Source organism: Chionomys nivalis, chromosome 11 (genome assembly GCF_950005125.1).
Source record: "Chionomys nivalis chromosome 11, mChiNiv1.1, whole genome shotgun sequence".
NCBI lineage: Eukaryota > Metazoa > Chordata > Mammalia > Rodentia > Cricetidae > Chionomys > Chionomys nivalis.
The window spans coordinates 51636212-51654490 of record NC_080096.1 but is presented as its reverse complement, the minus strand read 5'-3'; the positions used below and the strand labels follow the sequence as shown (position 1 = coordinate 51654490).

Genomic DNA, 18279 nt, shown 5'->3' with positions numbered 1-18279 from the left:
GAATGGAGGATGAGAAGAAGTGGCCTAGGGAAGATAAAGGACACGGAGGCTCTGGGCTCTGAAGTTAGGGTGGAAGCTATTGACAATGGCACATAATCTTCAACCACCTGAAATTAGAAAAGTGGGCTTTAACAAATGAGGATGAAGGGCTGGAGAGACAGCTCAGTGGTTAAGAACACTTGTTCAAATTGCAGAGAACCCAAGTTTAATTCCCAACACCCACATGGTGGCTCACAACTGTCTATAACTCCAGTTCCAGGCATTTGATGCCCTCTTCTGGCCTCTATGGGCACCTGTATGCACATGGTGCACATGTATACACCCAGGCACATATCTGCACACATAAATAAATGAATAAATAAGGAAGGAGGGGAGGTTAAGAGAAGAAAAGAGCCGGGCAGTGGTGGCGCACACCTTTAATCCCAGCACTTGGGAAGTAGAGGCAGGCGGATCTCTGTGAGTTCGAGACCAGCCTGGTCTACAGAGTGAGTTCAAGGCAGTCAGGACTGTTTCACAGAGAAACTCTGTCTTGAAAAACCAATAAAAAAAAGGAAAAAGAAGAGAGAGAGAGAGAGAGAGAGAGAGAGAGAGAGAGAGAGAGAGAAAGGGGGGGAGAGGAGAGGAGAAGAAAGAGAAGAGAAGAGAAGAGAAGAGAAGAGAAGAGAAGAAGAGAAGAGAGAGAAGAGGTTGGGTTCAGCCTGGCCATTCTACATCTCTGATGCATACTAGGATTTAGCAGGCACTTTTCTCTGGGGTGAGGGCAATGCCACTTGCTGAGTCTTAAAAGGTCCAAGGGAAACCAGCTATTGATGATCCATGGTCTTTTGCATGGAGCATAGAGTCACATGTACTCCTACTAGAGTAGGTAAAGAACTCAGGCAAACGAGCGGTGTCACACAGTGTGTAAGGAGAGACTGTCAGAAGAGGAAGCGCTAGGGATTCCAGGATGTGTCACACTGGCGGTCTCATGGAGCCACCTCTAGTCCTTCCATTGACTGAGCCCGTTTCCTTGTCTGTGGTATGAAGATACACTATCCAAATAATGTAGTGCTAGCAAGAATTACAATACACTTAGTTATCTGAGATAGGTACTTAATAATGTACAGCTATTGCATTATTAAAATCATTTTAATAGTATGTATAATTGAAAAATAGAACTAGCAGATACTCTATAGCAATGATCTGCAAACTGTTTTCTGTAAAGAAACGGGAACTCTAGGGAGGTGCCCAGGCCTCCCAGCACCCTCCACTCCACTACCAATCCACAGAAAGTATGGTTTGTTTGTTCATAGGTATTGCTTATTGTCAGGATAGACCCACAGGCACAGGGTAGCAGTTAGAGAGAGCAGTGGCAAGAGAGGCTCAGGGACAAGCGGGCTGCGGGAGAACAACTACCCTGGTAAGCTTCTTCTGCATCTTTCTCTCTTGCTGGCGCTATCATCGGGTAGCCGAGATCTGGAAAGTCGCAGATATCCTCCGTGGATCTAGAACTGGGTGGAGAAGGATGGAAAATAGCTGGAGAAGGGCAAGTGCATGGTATACTAGTTAGGTGTACATGCCCATAGTCCCAGCCTCCCAGGATACTGAGGTGGGAGGAGGCTTAGGCACGGGAATCCAGGACCAGCCCAGGCGACATGGTGAGAGCCTATCTCACACATTGATAAATTGGCATAATACATTTGGCTTAAAGTGGAAATAGCCTGATTGGAATGCATAATGAAGCTCTCTGATTTTCATTTTTTAGATGGCTTTCCCTCAAGAGACTTGCTGGTCCATTTTCTCTCCATCTTTAAAAAAAATCTATGACTAGGGTTCACCTTGTTACTTAGCTTCTCTAGGGTCATGGACTATCTTTTGCTCACTGTCTTTTGCTTTACAGCTAGTATCTACTTATGAGTGAGTACATACCATGTTCATCTTTCTGGGTCTTGGTTACCTCACTCAGATTTTTTTTTCCTATTTTATCCATTTGCATGCAAATTTCAAGATGTCATTGTCTTTTACTGTTGAGTAGTACTCCATTGTGTAAATATTCCACATTATAGTCCATGACCCAAGAGAAGCTAAGTAACAAGGTGAAATCAAAGAAAAATATATATAGAGACACATCTACTTGGAAAAGAGAAATAGACAAGATCACCTGACAAAACTGGGAGCATGGGGATGGGAGAAAGGGAGGGTGGAAGGGGAAGAAGAGGAGAGAAAGGGAAATGGGAGGAGAACTTGAGGGATGGGATAGTCGAGAAGGGAGAGGACAGAGATGAGAGCAAGGAAAGAGATATTTTGATTGAGAGAGCCATTATGGAGCTAGCAAAAAACATGACACTAGAGAAATTCCCAGGAATCCACAAGGATGACCCCAGCTAAGACCCTAAACAATAGAGGAGAGGGTGCTAGAACTGGCCTTGCCCTGTAGTCAGACTAAAGAATATCTTAAATGTCACCATAGAACCTTCACCCAGCTACTGATGGAAACAGAGGCAGAGACCAGCAGTGGAGCACTGGACTGAGCTCCCTAAGTCCTGTTGAAGAGTGGGAGTGAGAATATGAGCAAAGAGGTCAAGACCATGATGGGTGCACCCACTGAAACAGTTTACCTGAGCTAATAGGAGCTCACCAATTCCAGCTGGAGAGGGAAGGAACCAGCATAGGACCAAACTAGAACCTCTGAATGTGGGTGACCATTGTATGGCTGGGGCAGACTGCGGGGCCACTGGCATTGGCACCAGGATTTATCCCTCCTGCTTGTACTGGCTTTTTGGAAACCTATTCTCATTGGTGGGATAAGTTGCTCAGCCTGGATATAGTAGGGAGGGCCTTGGACCTTCCTCAAAGCAATGTGCCTCACCCTCTCTGAAGAGTGGCTGGGGGTGGGTGAAGGGGAAGGTAGAGGGAACGGGAGGAGGAGAGGGAGTGGGAACTGGGATTGGAATGTAAAATGAAAAAAGGTAGTTTGTTTTCTTTTTAAAAAAATAAAATAAAGACTTTTTTAAAAAAGAGTCTGACTAGTTAATAAGAGACAGCTGCCAACAGTTTTGTGGGATTTAAAAATCAAACTGACATCCATCCTCCACCCCCTTGCTTTAGTATTAAAATGCTAGTCAAGCATGTCTTTGTAATAAGAATATTATGAGGACCCAGGAGATCTACATGAAAGTGCCTGGTAGCATGCACCTTTTTCTTAGGAAAATGCTAAATACTTTTGTTCCTTGATTTTAAAACAACAAAATTTGTAATTCTTGCCCCAAGGACTCAGCAGAAAAAGACACTTGCCATCAAAGTCTGACAACATGAGTTTGATCAACCTGAGTTTGATCACACGTGGAAGGACAGAGCCAACTTTAAAATGTTCATATGCCATAGCGTGCAGGTATGCATGCATATGAGTGCATGTGTGTGTGCCTGTACATACACACACAACATCACAAAGAAAGGAATGTAATTTTTTTAAAAAAATCAAAAAGAAATGTCAGGGAAGGCTATGAGGCCCCGAGACACACCGGGTTTTGGTTTAGCCCCGTGCAGATAGCTATGACAATGTCTCAGGTGCATTCCTCAGTAGCCTTCATCCTGTCCTGCCCAGGAGTGTGTCAAATGGCTTTTCGGTGTGCAGAGAGTTGGCTTCCTATTAAGGTCAACCCTACAAGAAGAGGGCAAGAATCAAAGGGCTTCAGAAAGAAACACACCATCCTCCTTAGCTCTCTGTCGGCCTGGGCCTGCTTCCTGTGCATGAGTGTTTGAAGTTTATGGGAGCACTGGTGCACAGCAGGACACAAAGCGTTGGCAGTTCTCTTTTCTGAGCCACCTTAGCTCCCAGACCTCGTATCGAAACAATTATCTTTATCTGCGGGGGTCAACGGAGACTGTGGTTTCGTGCAGCCGTACGTATAATATAACCTTTTGCCATGCTCTTGCAAATATCCCTTAATGCAAGAATCAATTCTTTTGGAAATTAGCTCCCATTTTAAAGTGAGGACGATGTGACAAAGGTTAGGTATGGGGCCTTTTCTCCGTCCCCTGAGTGGCTGCCTGTTTGAGGCAACTAGCAAATCACAAAACAACTCCCAGGGGTTAAGGTGAATTACCTTCGGTTGCTGCTGAAGTTCTTCCAGCTCAACCCAATTATATTAGACACATCGGTAGTCTGAGGACACAGGGCTTGGGCACTGGGGAGGTGAAGGCGAGCCAAGCAGAGTCCTTTTTTTTTTCATCTCTTCACTCTTTAAGGAAGGGGATAGACAAGTCGCTGACCAATTGGAACCCTTCATTAATTCGGTTTGTTGTGTGTTCTTTTCTATTTAAATACTTTTTTTTTAAACTTAAAACAATAAAGGCAACGGAGTAGTAAGTGCGCATGTGCAAGTCGTAAGTGCACATGTGCAAGTCATAAGCGAGCACCCACGTGGTTTCTGCCCCACTCCTGGTCCATGTGCCTCGCAATTGATCAGCCACAGGTAGCCATTGCTTTGTTGATTTCTATAATTTTTAATACGTTATAGACGCTATCCTTAAGTGTTATGTGTTGTGATGTTTTCACCAAGTGAAAAACTTTGTCCATACAGCACTCTTTAGCTGTGTAGATGTTATTGGCATTTTCCATAGTCCAATCTGTCAGTGTTTCCCTTCAGGATTTGATTATGCCTTTGAATAAACAGACTGTGAGTCTGTTGAAGGCAGAGACTATATTTTATTCTTCTCTTCACCACAGAATGTAGCACCAAACACAATACTTACATGCTTATTGACTATATGTATTACAATCTCATTTTTGTGTATATATGTGTGTGTTTGTGTACATACGAGAGAGTAGGTGCTCATGCATGTTTGTGGGTATGCATGTGGAGGCCAAGAAAAATAAACCTTGGGTGCCATTTCTCAGTCATTATGCATCTTGTTATTTTGGAAACAGGGTCTCTTGTTGGTCTGGGGCTCACCAATTAGACGCGACTGGCTGGCCATTGAGACCCAAGGAACCACCTGTCTCTGCCTTTCCAGTTCTGGGATTTCAAGTGAATACCAGTGTGCCAGGATTGAGCATTAAACCCTAGGCTGACCGAGCTATCTCCCCTAGCATCTAGTCTTGTTCATTTATGAATGTGGGGTCTATATTGATTAGGTCTCAAGCATTCTATTAATTGTTAGTGGTAGAATGATGGGAAAAGTAGATTTCTTCATGGTATTTGCAATGGAACATGGTAAGTCATAGTAGATATATTATCAGTGAGATATGAGTTTAAATATCATATTTATACCAAAGGATCTTGGATATATTGAGCTTTTTTATAGTGAGTTTTTTTCTTTTTGAGACAGAATCCTTTCTATGCAGCCTAGGCTGGCTGCAAACTCCTGATCCTTCTCTTCTTAAATCTAAGATTATAGGCTATGCACTGCCATGCCTGGCTTGGGATTTTAAATTTTTAACCTACAAAATGGACTACAGATGCCTTTCATTCAACATTTTGAAACCTCAAATACACAGTGTTTGTAAAGGCCATAACAGTGTTTTGTGCTCAGTTTATAATACAAATAGCTTTCTTTCCTGAATGGCGTAATAGTAAACTCTGGGTGGTCTAGATTTTCCTTTTGTCAATCTCAGAAGGTGTCATGATTCTGGATTGCTTTCATGGTAACCATATTTCCTTGGTTTTCAGTGGGCGATTCCTAGACACTCTGAGTGTGTTCAGGACAACCCATCAAACTGCTCTCTTTATTAGGAGCTAAAGAACAGGGCATTGATAAGAGTCTTGTTTATTGCTGTCAAGGAGAACAGAGGTGTCCTTTTGTGGATGAGGACATATACCTTTTGGGGCAGCATAGAAGAATAGGGAATTTGGAAGTCTACTTAGGTAGCGGAAGAGGCCAGAAAGAAAATGTGACTTAGAGAAACCCTATCTCGAAAAACCAAAAAAAAAAAAAAAAAAAAAAAAAAAAACAAAAAAAAAAACGTGACTTGAGTTCAAGGTCAGGGTCATGCCGTACCAGACACATTTCCCGGTAATGAATAAACAAGGTTTCAGTTAGAGAATTCACCTCTGTGTTAGTCAGTCCTATCATTGTGACCAAATCCGTAAGAAAACGACTTAAAGGAGGAAGGGTTTCAACTGGCTCGTGACTTTCGAGGTCTTAGTCTCTGATTCACATCATTGTTGACTCCGTGCTTGCCGTGAAGCGGCACATCACACGGTGGGAGTCGGGGGCAGAGGTTACTCACATGTTAGCCACAGGAAGCGGAAGCGAGGAGGAGACTAGGTCTCCTTCTGAAGCAAGCGCCCAGTGACTGGCTGCCTCCAGCAAGACTCTGTCTTCTCTTAATACCTCCCCAAATAGCATGGCAAGCGGAGGTCTAAACAGTGAGCACAAGAGGCTGTGGCGTGCAGTTCATACTCAAGCCATAAAGCCTCTTCCAGTAGAGTTGGGTAGGAGAGTTCTCAACCCTGGGTATGGCTAGTCTCTTTGCCTACTTTTTTTTTTTTTTTTTTTTTTTTTTTTGCCTCTCTTCAATGTCTTTTCTCCATTGTTCTAGTTTCTCTTGATGCCACCCAGAGTCATAAATGCTCTAAATCCCCACATCCAGTATCCATTAGGTCACTTATATTATTACCCTGGAGTAAGAGAAAGGGTTCCAGAGAAAAGTGAGAACTTCAGGACTGGCATTACCTTTTATATGACGATGATTATTGATCTCCTTTTTTTGTTGTAAAATGTGTGGCTTCTATCAGACAAGCTTCAGTTTTTGAAAGTCCTCAACTTGGTAGTACTGCACTTCTTCCATTTCTGACCCCCTCCCCCCCCCCAGGGTAGAGTTTCATGTCAATGCACACATATGCCAAATGTCTAACAAAATCTAACTGGCTGGATGCTCAGCTTCATCATTGGAAATAAAAGGGTTGCCACCAGTTGTCTGGGCCTAATTATAACTAACCTGTATTATTTATTCTCTCTGGAAATTTCCGGCATTTGAAGATGGGGAAAAAAATGTCTTTCCCTCCATCAGATAGACAAGGACCTCATTTGGCTGGAAAGCAGGGAAGGGAAGTGGGAATGCCCCAGGAAGAAACTGGCTTGGCATAACACCTGCATGAAAAGAGTTTGTGGGAGGAACATAACCTACTCATATCCAGGATGCTCTTGCCAGATTCTCAATGCCTCGCTATTAAATAAAATAGTAACTTCCTTCATTGTTTCCAGTCTTGTGCATTTTGGTATCATCTTGTTAGCTGCCTTACCTCTTAGAAGGAACCTCGAGCATGAAGCCATTGCTCAAACACTTGCTGTGTACATGAAAGGATCATGGGGAACAAAAGGAAAAGGGGTGACCCTGTTGCAAACAGGGTTGCAAACAGAGTCAGGAAACTGGATTCCTTCTCTGGAGATGAGAAGGCAGAAACTCCTGAAGGTAATTTAACATAAGTTTTACGATGCAACAAGTAGATTTTAATGCCAACTTTAGGACAAATTTAAGAATTTAAGAAGATACCAGAAGGTAATCCTACTAAGTATTTAGTCATTTATTTTTAGAAACCTGACCAGTAGTTACCCTTCTGGGAAAATTCTTCTGTCTTTTCACGACTTTCATAGCCTCAGTAACTCCAAACTTCTTTTGTTTTATTTTAGAAATGTGTTTATTTTTATTGTTCGTGTGTGTGTCTACATCCGTGTCTGTGTGTGTGTCTTTGTGCACGTGTGTGTGCATGTATGTGTTCCACAGTACACGCATCAAAGTCAGAAGACAAGTTTATGGAGTTAGTTCTCTCTTTCCACATTTACACGAACCCCAGGAATCAAACACAGGCCACCAAGCCACCTCACTGACCCCAGTGCTCTTTTATGCCAAATATTTACAAACTTTCCATTCCTGTGCCAGTCAAATCTTGTTAAGTTGACTATTAAGCAACTCCATAGAGTTGTGCAATCCCCATCACGGTACTAACGTTATTTTCTTCAGTGTGATTAATTTTCTATATCTGTCTTTCTTCTTTGTTGTAAGCCATGGGAGATTTGAGATCTCCAGGGCTCACCATAAAATAAATAAACAATGAATAAATAAACAGTGTTTAGTTAATGGACATAAAATAACAGTTTTTAAAGGATAATTTTCCTCTAATAACTGTACTCCAATTCCCACAATTACCAACTATTCTGCTTAGCTTTTGCATTATCTTTGCTTCCTTGGCTCATCGCAAGGGTCTAAATTCCAGAACTGCTTTTGGCTAAGGCCTTTTGGGCTTCACTGCTCTTCACCTGGATTTGAAGTGCTTTGGGCCAAGAAAGAACTGATATTCATTACAAATGCACATGACTTTAAGATATCCCTTTCTGTTAAAAAAGCGAGGGGATAGTTTAACCCTGTTTTCCTCTCAACTTACTAGTCCTTCAAGGCCAAGGACCCAGGTTTATCAGCAGTAGATCATTGGAGCTATGTGGCACTTGGCTCTGGAGTATGCCATTTGGAGCATACTATTGCTGTCTGATAGTGGGCGAGTTCTCATGGACGTTCATGACCAAAGCTTTTATTCATCCATGGAAAAATGAGTTAAAAATTGATGACCTTTGAATACATTTAATTAGAAATCATTTTTTCTTGTCAAATAAAATCAAATGTAGGGTCTAAATGTGAAAACAGTCCAAACTTGAGCAGCTCAGAAAGACTGAATGTGTGGGTGGGATGAGGAGAGAGGGGTTAAATCCATTTTGTTGATTTTTTTTCCCATTTATTCTTAGAAACTTCATGAATACATTTAAGAAAGTGAAAAATAATGATTCCTTGAAATCACATTTTAAAGCATAATTCTTTCTCTAGTTTTGAATTCAATTTAATTTCTGTAAACAGGTGTCGATTTAGGTCTAAAGTCATCCTGGGATGACTTCTAAAGAAAAGTATTTTCATTGTTGTTAATATACTACTATCCACAGCAATGTCAGCTGGAGGAAAATCTAAGTGTGAAAACAAGTATTAAGGACCGGAGACATAGCTCAGTGGTAGAGCGCTTGTCTAGCACGCTCAAGGTCCTGAGTTCAACCCTAACCTCATTAAAAACAACTACGAAGAAAAGGAGTTGGGAAGGTAGTTCCATTGGCAAAGTGCTTGCCATGCAATCCGGTTCAACCCCCAGAGCCTGTGTGAAAGTCACGTGTACCGATCCATTTTTGTAATCCCAGACCTGGGAAGGCAGAGACCCTGGGTCTTGCTGGCCGTGAGCCTAACCTAATCAATACCCCCAAGTACCAGTCAGAGACCTTGTTTCAAACAACAAGGGGGGATGGCTCCCAAGAGCAACACCTGAGGTTAATCTACATTCCTGACATCCGTATGCATTTACATGTTTACACGCACATACACCTGTACACCCAAATGTTGCTGTAGTTTCCCAAGGATTCCTAAAGACATGGCAGCAGCAGCTGTGGTGTTGGCCTCCTGCAGAAGGGCCCACTGTGGCTCTTGACCCACTTTTTTTCCAATGGAAGGGCAATGGCATGTATGTTTTTGGCACTTACATTTACAATTACATTGACATTTTAACTTGGCACACCTAAGTAGAGGGTGAAAGACTTCCTGCCAGTATTTCTTCATGATCACCCAGTACTCCCCTGCTGGGTCACCTCTGAGCTTAGTCTCATGTATTGATGGAGGAAGGTCATTGGTTAATTAATAAAGAAACTGCTTGGCCCTGATAGGTTAGAACATAGGTGGGTGGAGTAAACAGAACAGAATGCTGGGAGGAGGAGGAAGTGAGGTAAGACGCCTCAGACAGACGCCATTTCCTCTCCTCTCTGGGGAAGATGCGATGAAGCTCCGACCCAGGATGGACGTAGGCTAGAATCTTCCTGGTAAGCGCACCTCATGGTGCTACACACATTAATAGAAATGGGCCAAGCAGTGTTTATATGAATACAATTTGTGTGTTGTTATTTCGGGGCATAAGCTAGACAGACGGCCGGGAGCTGGGCGGCAGGAATGCAACCCGCAACTCCATCTACAATGTATCACCTTCTAAAAGTTATTGAGATACATACAGATATAGACTCTATTTTAAGAAAACTAAAGAGATGGTTTTAAATATATATTCTAAGAATCTAGTAGGTATTTTGTTACCTAGAGCCCATATGTGCAATCCTGTTTCTGTCATAAATGGTCTGTCTCTGTTGTAAATGGTTCCTGTTAGAACTGAAAGCAGAGCTCACTGATGGAGGGGGGCTGATATAATTGATATAATGAAAAAGGTGGCAAATGTGACCAAGTTCAGACTCTCAAGCATATAGTTCCATTTTTCATCATTGAAAGTAAGAAGTAGCTAAAAGGGGCTGGATCATAAAGAAACCTGATTCCTGACTCGTTAGTCTTTTCAAACCAACTGGGTTGTCCTGTATTTCCTAAAGTTGTAAAATGAGCCATAGCCCACTGCTAACGTTGAGATGGGACCAGACCTCATGGTTTTGGCAAAGTCAGTTGCCTGGGCCTAGAAAACAGGCTGGATGGAACTTCAGTTGGAGGAATACGTGTGCTTCCTTCCTGAGGAAGGCCTTTTGTGGAACGCGCCTGGAATGAGGACATCAGGAGGTGCGGTGATGTTCAGTCAGGGGCTTGGCTGGGTTTGTGTATGGAATGGGAGGTATGAGCTATTTTTGGAGGCTGTCATTTCCCTTTGAGGTTTTTCTGGCTCATCCTATCTGCAACAATTTTATGATCTGTCTATGTTGGCCTCGGCTGTCAACTTGATATAGCCCAGAGCTACCTGAAAAGAGAAATTTCAATAGAGGAACTGCGTGGGTCGGCTTGACCCGTGGCTCTGTCTGTGGAGGGCTGTCTTGCTTATTAATTGATGTAAGGGGGTCCAGTACTGTGGGCACCACTCCTGAGGCGAGTGGTCCTGGCTATATAGGAAGGCTAAGCACAAGCAGGGGCTGAGTGAGGGAGCAAGCTAGCAAGCAGCATTCCTCTACAGGCTCTGCTTAGAGTTCTTGCTTAAGTTTATGCTCTGACTTCCCTTATGATGATCAACCTTGACCTGGAAGTAGGAACTAAATAAACTTTCTAAGTTGCTTTTGGTCAGAGCATTATAGCGTGGCGACAAAATGAAGCTAAGGTATTATCGCCAACTTCACATTTTCCTGAGATCTTACCATTGAGATTGGAAGCAAGAGGGATACTTTGAGATCAAGCTTGGAAAACTATAACCCTCTCATTCTCATGGATAAAATGTAACCAACTATAAGTCCTACTTACATTGACTTGACCTTGGCGTTCTTCTTCCCAATGAATGAGATAAGGATGTAGCTCTCAGTAAGACCATCCTTACAACACCATGGCATATAGCAAACACTGGCAGCTGGCATGGAAAACAAAGTGTACTAGCAAGACCGAGCTAAGTGCTCAGTAAGTGCTGGTAAATAAACTCCAGTCAGCCTCAGATCCTTAGCCACCTTTCTGTGACATTCTGTCAAAGTGATGACATTTGGTTTTGTCCCCTTGTAATTCAAGTATTGAAGGAAGAGAGAAGCTGGAGGAGGGACTGGAAGAGAGGGAGGTAGATGTACGACATATGGATGGGTAAAGGAAAACAATGAAAGCAAACAAAATAAGATTTCATTTTCTTCTATACCTGTCAGTCTGTCTATCTACACCAGCACCCCTCCCCACCATGCTTGGGTTTGAACCCGGGGCCTCACATATGCCAGGTGAGCACTCCACTGCTGAGTTATTCTCCTAGCTTCATTTTCATTTTTAAAATGATATATACATTTAATATGCTTATTGGGCAGTATAATGGTATAAATTTATTAATTAAAGGCTAGTTATGATAATATTATATGATTTTAATTACTTATCTCAATTGAGCAAACATTTAATGAATGTCTAACTATGTCTCAGGCATTATATTAGAGAGGTATGGTAGCATATACATGCATACATACATATATACAGGTACACACACAAATAGTGTTGGGAGGGATAATAGTTCAAGTATATTGTAGTTAGGATATGCAGTGGGGAACTGGAGATAATAAGTCCTAGAAGGTGAAGAAACTTGATTTCTTGGTAAAGAGTTTTGATTTTGTCCAGTGGAATATGGCCACATATTAATATCAGAGCATTTTAAAATGGCTGTTTATATGCCTATTTTTAAATGAAGCCTTAGGCAAGAGGAGCTTGACCTGCGAAGCCATGTTAATGTCATCATCATGCGTCACGTTCTCTCGTTTTAGGAATAGCAGAAGGAGCCATGGACCTGATCTTGATCAATTCCCTACCTCTTGTGTCTGATGCCGAAACATCCCTCACCTGCATTGCCTCGGGATGGCACCCCCATGAGCCCATCACTATAGGAAGGGACTTTGAAGCCTTAATGAACCAGCACCAAGATCCACTGGAAGTTACTCAAGATGTGACCAGAGAATGGGCAAAAAAAGTGGTTTGGAAGAGAGAAAAGGCTAGCAAGATTAACGGTGCTTATTTCTGTGAAGGTCGCGTTCGAGGACAGGCAATAAGGATACGAACCATGAAGATGCGTCAACAAGGTAACATGCCTCTCAGTGATGAACAGGTTGTGTCCACGGGGGACACGCGTATTTTACCAGCTGCTCTCTTTGAGGTTGCACTGAGTGTAAAAAGTGAAGACACTGTGTTCCTCAGCATTGCTTAGCTCTTCTACCCACACATTAGAGATGAAAGGTATAATCCAGGCAACTGCCCTCCCTAGACTGGGACCAGTCAGGCCAATGCTATACATCATGTCTACTTCATAATTTGAAATGAAATATGTTGTACATTCTAATTGTCTCATGATATTATGTAATTATGTTGCTTGCAAATAATATGAAAATATCCCTGCCACAATGATTGCCTACATATTTTCTTTATTTGATATCTTGTTTGGTCTGTTGATCATTGCTCCTAAAAGCAAGTAAATGTTTTAAAAAATAAATATGCTCTAGAAAATTACAAAACGGTAGCTGGAGAGATGGCTCAGGACTCTAGAGCACTCACTTTTCTGGTAGAGGAGCTGGGTGTGGTTCCCAAGACCCATGTCAGGAGGCTCATAGTACCTGAAACTCGAGCTCTAGAAAATGGATCCACTCACTCTTCTGGCCTTTGAGGACACCTGCTCACATGTGCACATACCCATAGACACACGCACACACTCATACTCCAAATAAAGTAAGTCTCATGGCTGGGGAGGTAGCTCGTAGGCTAAGAGCCCTTGTTGCTCTCTCAGAGTACCTGGCTTCAGTTGCTAACATCCACATCCCGTCTCACAACCATTCATAATACAGTTCCAGGGAATCTGATGTGCTTTTCTGACCTCCAAGGGAACCAGGCACCAGACACATAGACAAACCTGCAAACACTCATGTACATAAGTAATCTAAAAAAATCTTAGAAGTTAACAAATTAATTAAGAGCAGACAAAATCACTGGGAACTATGTATCTGTAACCAAATTAAGTTGGTTTCTTCTATTTTTATTTTTTGAACAATGATATTATGTAACATAACCACAGATAGGTATACAGCTGTATACATTTGTAGCTTGAAAAACTAGACTTGAAAAATATGTAGTGTTTGTTGGCTCTGGCTATATTGGACTGACCTGGGCTGAACTTGGCTCAGTTCAATACATCTATTGTCTGCAGCAGGCTAACCTAGGTATGTTCTCATGGGGATGGAAGAGGAAGAAAAGAACAAATGCAAACTTGAGACTTTTTGAACTTTAAGCCAGGACCTGCATGTTATTAGTTATGCCTCATTTTATTGCCCCAGAAAAGTCAAACAACTGAGCTTAGGGTTAGAGCGAGGGTTGCTACAAACATACATGGCAAAGAGAAAGATTTTAAAGAATGGGGAACTGTGACCCTCTTTGTAAGCTACCATTTTGAGAAGGAGAACATGCTTTACTTTTAGTGGTTGAGGACTTGGGCTCCATTTAGAAAATATTAGAACACAGAAGGAGAATTTTGAGAACCTCCTCTAAACAAACAAACAAACAAAAAAACAAAACAAAACAAAAAAAAAACCTCTGCTTCTGTATCTTTCTCCATGGGGTGAATATGGTTGTGCCAAAATTGAAGTTTAGTGAAATGGCATTTGGAATAGATGGTGTGCAACATTCTTGAGTGATGTGCTCGGAGGCCCCTGGACCTGGACAGGCAGGCAGGTCTGATAGCTTTGATTTGTCTGATGAATTTGGTGCTGTGTTCTATGAAGAAAGTACAGATTTCATAATGTGGTAACCTTGCCTTGATCTCAAAGGAGTGATCTGGCCCCTCACCCCTCAGCCGCCTTCTCTGAACGGCTGACATGACAAATAAAGACTTCCTTTTAAAGTTTTTGCTGCCTAAGCCTAGGGCTCAAGAGTTGCCATTTCATGAAAGGATGACAGTGTGAACACTTTCTCAACTCCTGAGCCACATTTCCACAGCTCTCAGGGATTTCATTTTAGATGCTAAAGCTGCTCTAGGTAAGCTGAGTCCCTCTGCACATTTTGAGGTAAGAATCTGCAGGACTTTTGTGTTTTTATTTCTACTATTTTTCTTTTAGTTTGGATTATTTTTCGTGTGTGTGTGTGTGTGTGACCACAGCAAGGGTGTAAAGGTCAGAGGGCAAGTTTGTGAAGTTGCTGGTCTCTTTCCATATTCATCTGGCATTCAGGGATCAAACTCAGGTGGCCAGATTGACAACAAGTACCTTCACCTGCTGTGCCACTTTGCTGGCTCTCACCGGGATTTTTAGATCCTTAAAGGTATTTACAAGCCACCTGTGGCTCTTTTTCCTTGGAGACTTTGACTCAGAATTTTGCTGAGCAAGCCCTGAGATTTTGCGTTTGTATCAATGGGTCCAGAGACAAGTGCCTACTCTACCACTGACTGTACCCTGGTAGTGAGAGTTTAGAATCAGCCCCTCTCTGACGTCCACCTGAAATCATTTCTTTGAATTTGCAGTAAGTAAAATATTTGGAGGCAGCAAGCTCAATTTGAGGTCAAAAGTGATAAATATCTGTGTTCCTCACAAACAAAGGACTTTCCTAGAAAAACTATACTGTTCACCTTTAAATGACATCGGGGTAAGTGGGAAAGGCACAGGGCAGACATTCCCAGGAATGCAGCTCTCCACTGAGGGAACAGAGGTTGAAACAAAGGGATATGAGGTGTGCCAAAGCTATCATGGCCGATGGTCAGCTCTGTTATTTTTCACATGTCAGTTGCGTTTGATTTGTGTAAAGCGGTGTGTCGTTTTGCTGAGTCTCCACATTCCAAGAGAAGATGATCTGAGATTTGTGCCCCATTTGTTTAGAGTATGGAGGGTCAACATTCCCTCGTGGGGTTGTCTCGAGGTCACCCTTAATGAATATAAATGATAATATGTAGAGAATACTAAACAGAGTGTTTGGACTTAAAAACTATCACTAATGAGCTACCCAGACGAAGAGCCTGGGTCACAGAAGAAAAAGGTATTTTAAATGAGGCAAGGCAGGTAGACGGTAAGCCACAGTAAGATGGGGTACTTTTTATAAAAGTTTTATACTTTTACCCTCAAATCTGAATTCTTTCTCTACCATTCACCGGCTCTTCAGCTCGAAAAAGCTAGCTGACTTCCGTTTGTCTCATTTGTCACTATCTGTGAAATGGGTATCACACCCATACTACACAGTTATGTTCAGCTTTGAGTAAGATTATGTATACGTACACACACACACTCACACATTGAAGCTCCATCCCAGAAGCACACTGATTTACACAGCTGTGCTCTCAAACGCTTGTATAAAGTAACACAATTCAACATAAGGTACCCATGAACAATAGGAATGGGATTTTTATGATCCCAATTGCAGAGACTGCGTTCATGGCTCTACACAGCCTTTTGTATAGCAGCCTCAGTATTAAGAGTTCTTTCTTCAGCTCTGAGCACTGGCTTTGGAAGTACAAGGTCTCTACTTAAGGCCCCAGGCAGGAACCACAGCAAAGGAGGGAGGCATGAGAGTTGAAGGCAGCGGTGGACTGAGCATGGGAGCCCTGGCTCAGGACAAGTTAGTCTTAATTGAAATCATGGGTTTTCCTTATTTGAAAATTAATAAAGATTTTTTTATTAGATTTCTGAAAATCAAATGAGGCACTTATAGGTTAATAACCCTATCTGGTTCACAGAAAAGGTCCAATCACTATCATAGGACACCAGAGTAGTAATTTAGTGGGTTATTTTTTAGGGGGGTTGTTTTGCTTGTTTGTTTTGAGTCAATGTCCTCCTCTGAAGTCCAAACTCTTGGTAATCTTCCTGCTTCAGCCTCCTAAATGCTGAGATTAGAAGCGAGAACTACCATGCCCAGCTCTAGGGGGATTAGTTCTCCTCAGAATTTTAGAGTGTATACTCATTGTGGAGGCATACACAAAGCACCCAAAGAGGTGACACATTTTCTCTAGGATTCAGACAGTAAGAACCTGGGTTTGCCTTTCCGGTTGGTCATTCAGTGGAGGAAGGACGTTCTACAGAGAGTAATATGGATTGTGCTATCATGAAGACTTTCAAAGCTATGTCTTTATGCTTCCGCTACTATGAGCTCCATAGTAAACCATCTTGGGAGGGCTAGGGTGATGGTGCAATCAGAAAAATGGTGCACTGCTTTCCTGTAACTACAGGGACCTGGATTGGATTCCCAGAACTCTTGTGGGAAGTACAAGCTTGCAATCCCAGAGCTGGGGACGCAGAGCCAGGAGGAACCCCGAGAATGGCTAGCCAGCTAGCTTAGCCTAGTGGTAAAGCTTCAGGTGAACCAAAGACCATGTCTCAATAAAGAGAGCACATGGAACTCCTAAGGAACAGTTCCAGAAGTTGTCTTCTGGTCTCCACATTAGCCCACACATATTCATGCATACCAGAACACACCATCATGAGAACTCACATGCAGCAATCTATTCCCCCTTGCTGCTGAATCATACACCTGGGGAAGAAGTAGAAAGTTCGTTTGAGATGTGCCAAACACGGCTTAAATTGGCTTACACACCCCAACAATAAACTTCTTTTTTTTAATCAATGAAATCTAAAACTATCAAGAGCAGTTTGCTCAAACCTCAGTGGAGATTTCATTTTGGGGTAGTGGGTTACAGATCAAAGTTTGTAGCAGTCTTAGGTCTGAAGATCTGTTCCAGAAGGAACCAAGAGAAGAGATGGAAGTCTTTCCTTTTTTACTTTTTTTTCACCTGAGAACTAACTTGACAGTAGAACATCAAACTGCCTAATCATGATAATAATGCTGAGAGGACAAACCCTCTGTATCGAATTAACATAAACATGTTACGAATATTAAAAACAGAGCAAAACAAAAAACAGGAAAGAAGTTGAAATCAAATGTCCCCAATTCATTCTTCTCATTGAGACAGGGGCTTATGTAACCCAGGCTGGCCTGCACCTCGGGATGCGTACAGCAGAGTATGCACCTTTGAACTTGGGCTCTACTTCCCGAGTATCGAGACTGCAAGCGCACACTACCATGTCTGAGCTATGCAATGTTGGGGGTGGAACCCAGAGCTTTGTGCATGCTAGGCAAGCAAGCACCCCACTGAAGAGGTCGCAGCCTCAGCCCACATTATTTTCTTCCTACAATTATTTTTGAGTATGTCATATGTTGGAGATTATTTCTAGGAGACATCCCTGCAGGACATTCCTCTGGCAACTTTACAAATGTTTCCATCTAAATTAATCTTTTCCAAATGCTAATGAGGGCTACTAAGACCCCATTAATATGTGCAGCTCTTCATTCTTGTACTCAGCTGCTTTCACTAGCTAGTGCGTGTTGGACCCAGGAGGGTGAAATTCAGCCTGATGCAAGGCTTGGCTGAAGCTCCCATCCAGTGCTCTCTTTTGAGACAGATGTGGTAACTTGCCCTTCTGGAGCCTCAAGGGAGCAGCAGGGGATAGATACTATAAGCAAGGCTGTGACAAGGAAAGCGTCACCATGAGGTCCCCTAGCCTGAGTTCAAGGGGTGTGTAAGGCCCCTGTAATTATTTAGCTACAGAATGGATGAATGGGTGGGAGAGGAGCAGATGAGGCACAAGGGAATGAGAGAGGGAATAGCATCTATGTCTTAGACCAGAGCCATCAGAGTAGGGATGCAGCCGTGTGAATCGTAAGCTGGGTAGGATGAGAGTGGTACTGAGTCTGTATCTCTGACGACCCAAACTGAGCCCAGCAGTGTGCGTCCAGAAGAAACAACTTTGCTTGAAACTTCGCCCTCATCGGCCTTCTCTTCCTGCCCCAAAGTGAACAAATGAAGTGTGCTCACAGTTTTC

At 42.6% G+C, this 18279-nt stretch overlaps 1 protein-coding gene across 2 annotated transcripts in view; it reads left to right on the top strand.

Annotated features, from left to right (window-relative positions):
• Tek (TEK receptor tyrosine kinase) overlaps positions 1-18279 on the top strand; it is a 103836-nt gene that overhangs the window by 22762 nt on the left and 62795 nt on the right. For both annotated transcript variants that reach the window (XM_057784399.1, XM_057784398.1), the window contains exon 2: positions 12205-12516. In XM_057784399.1, coding sequence (XP_057640382.1) covers positions 12205-12516 — 312 coding nt within the window. The remainder of the gene's footprint in view (positions 1-12204; positions 12517-18279) is intronic.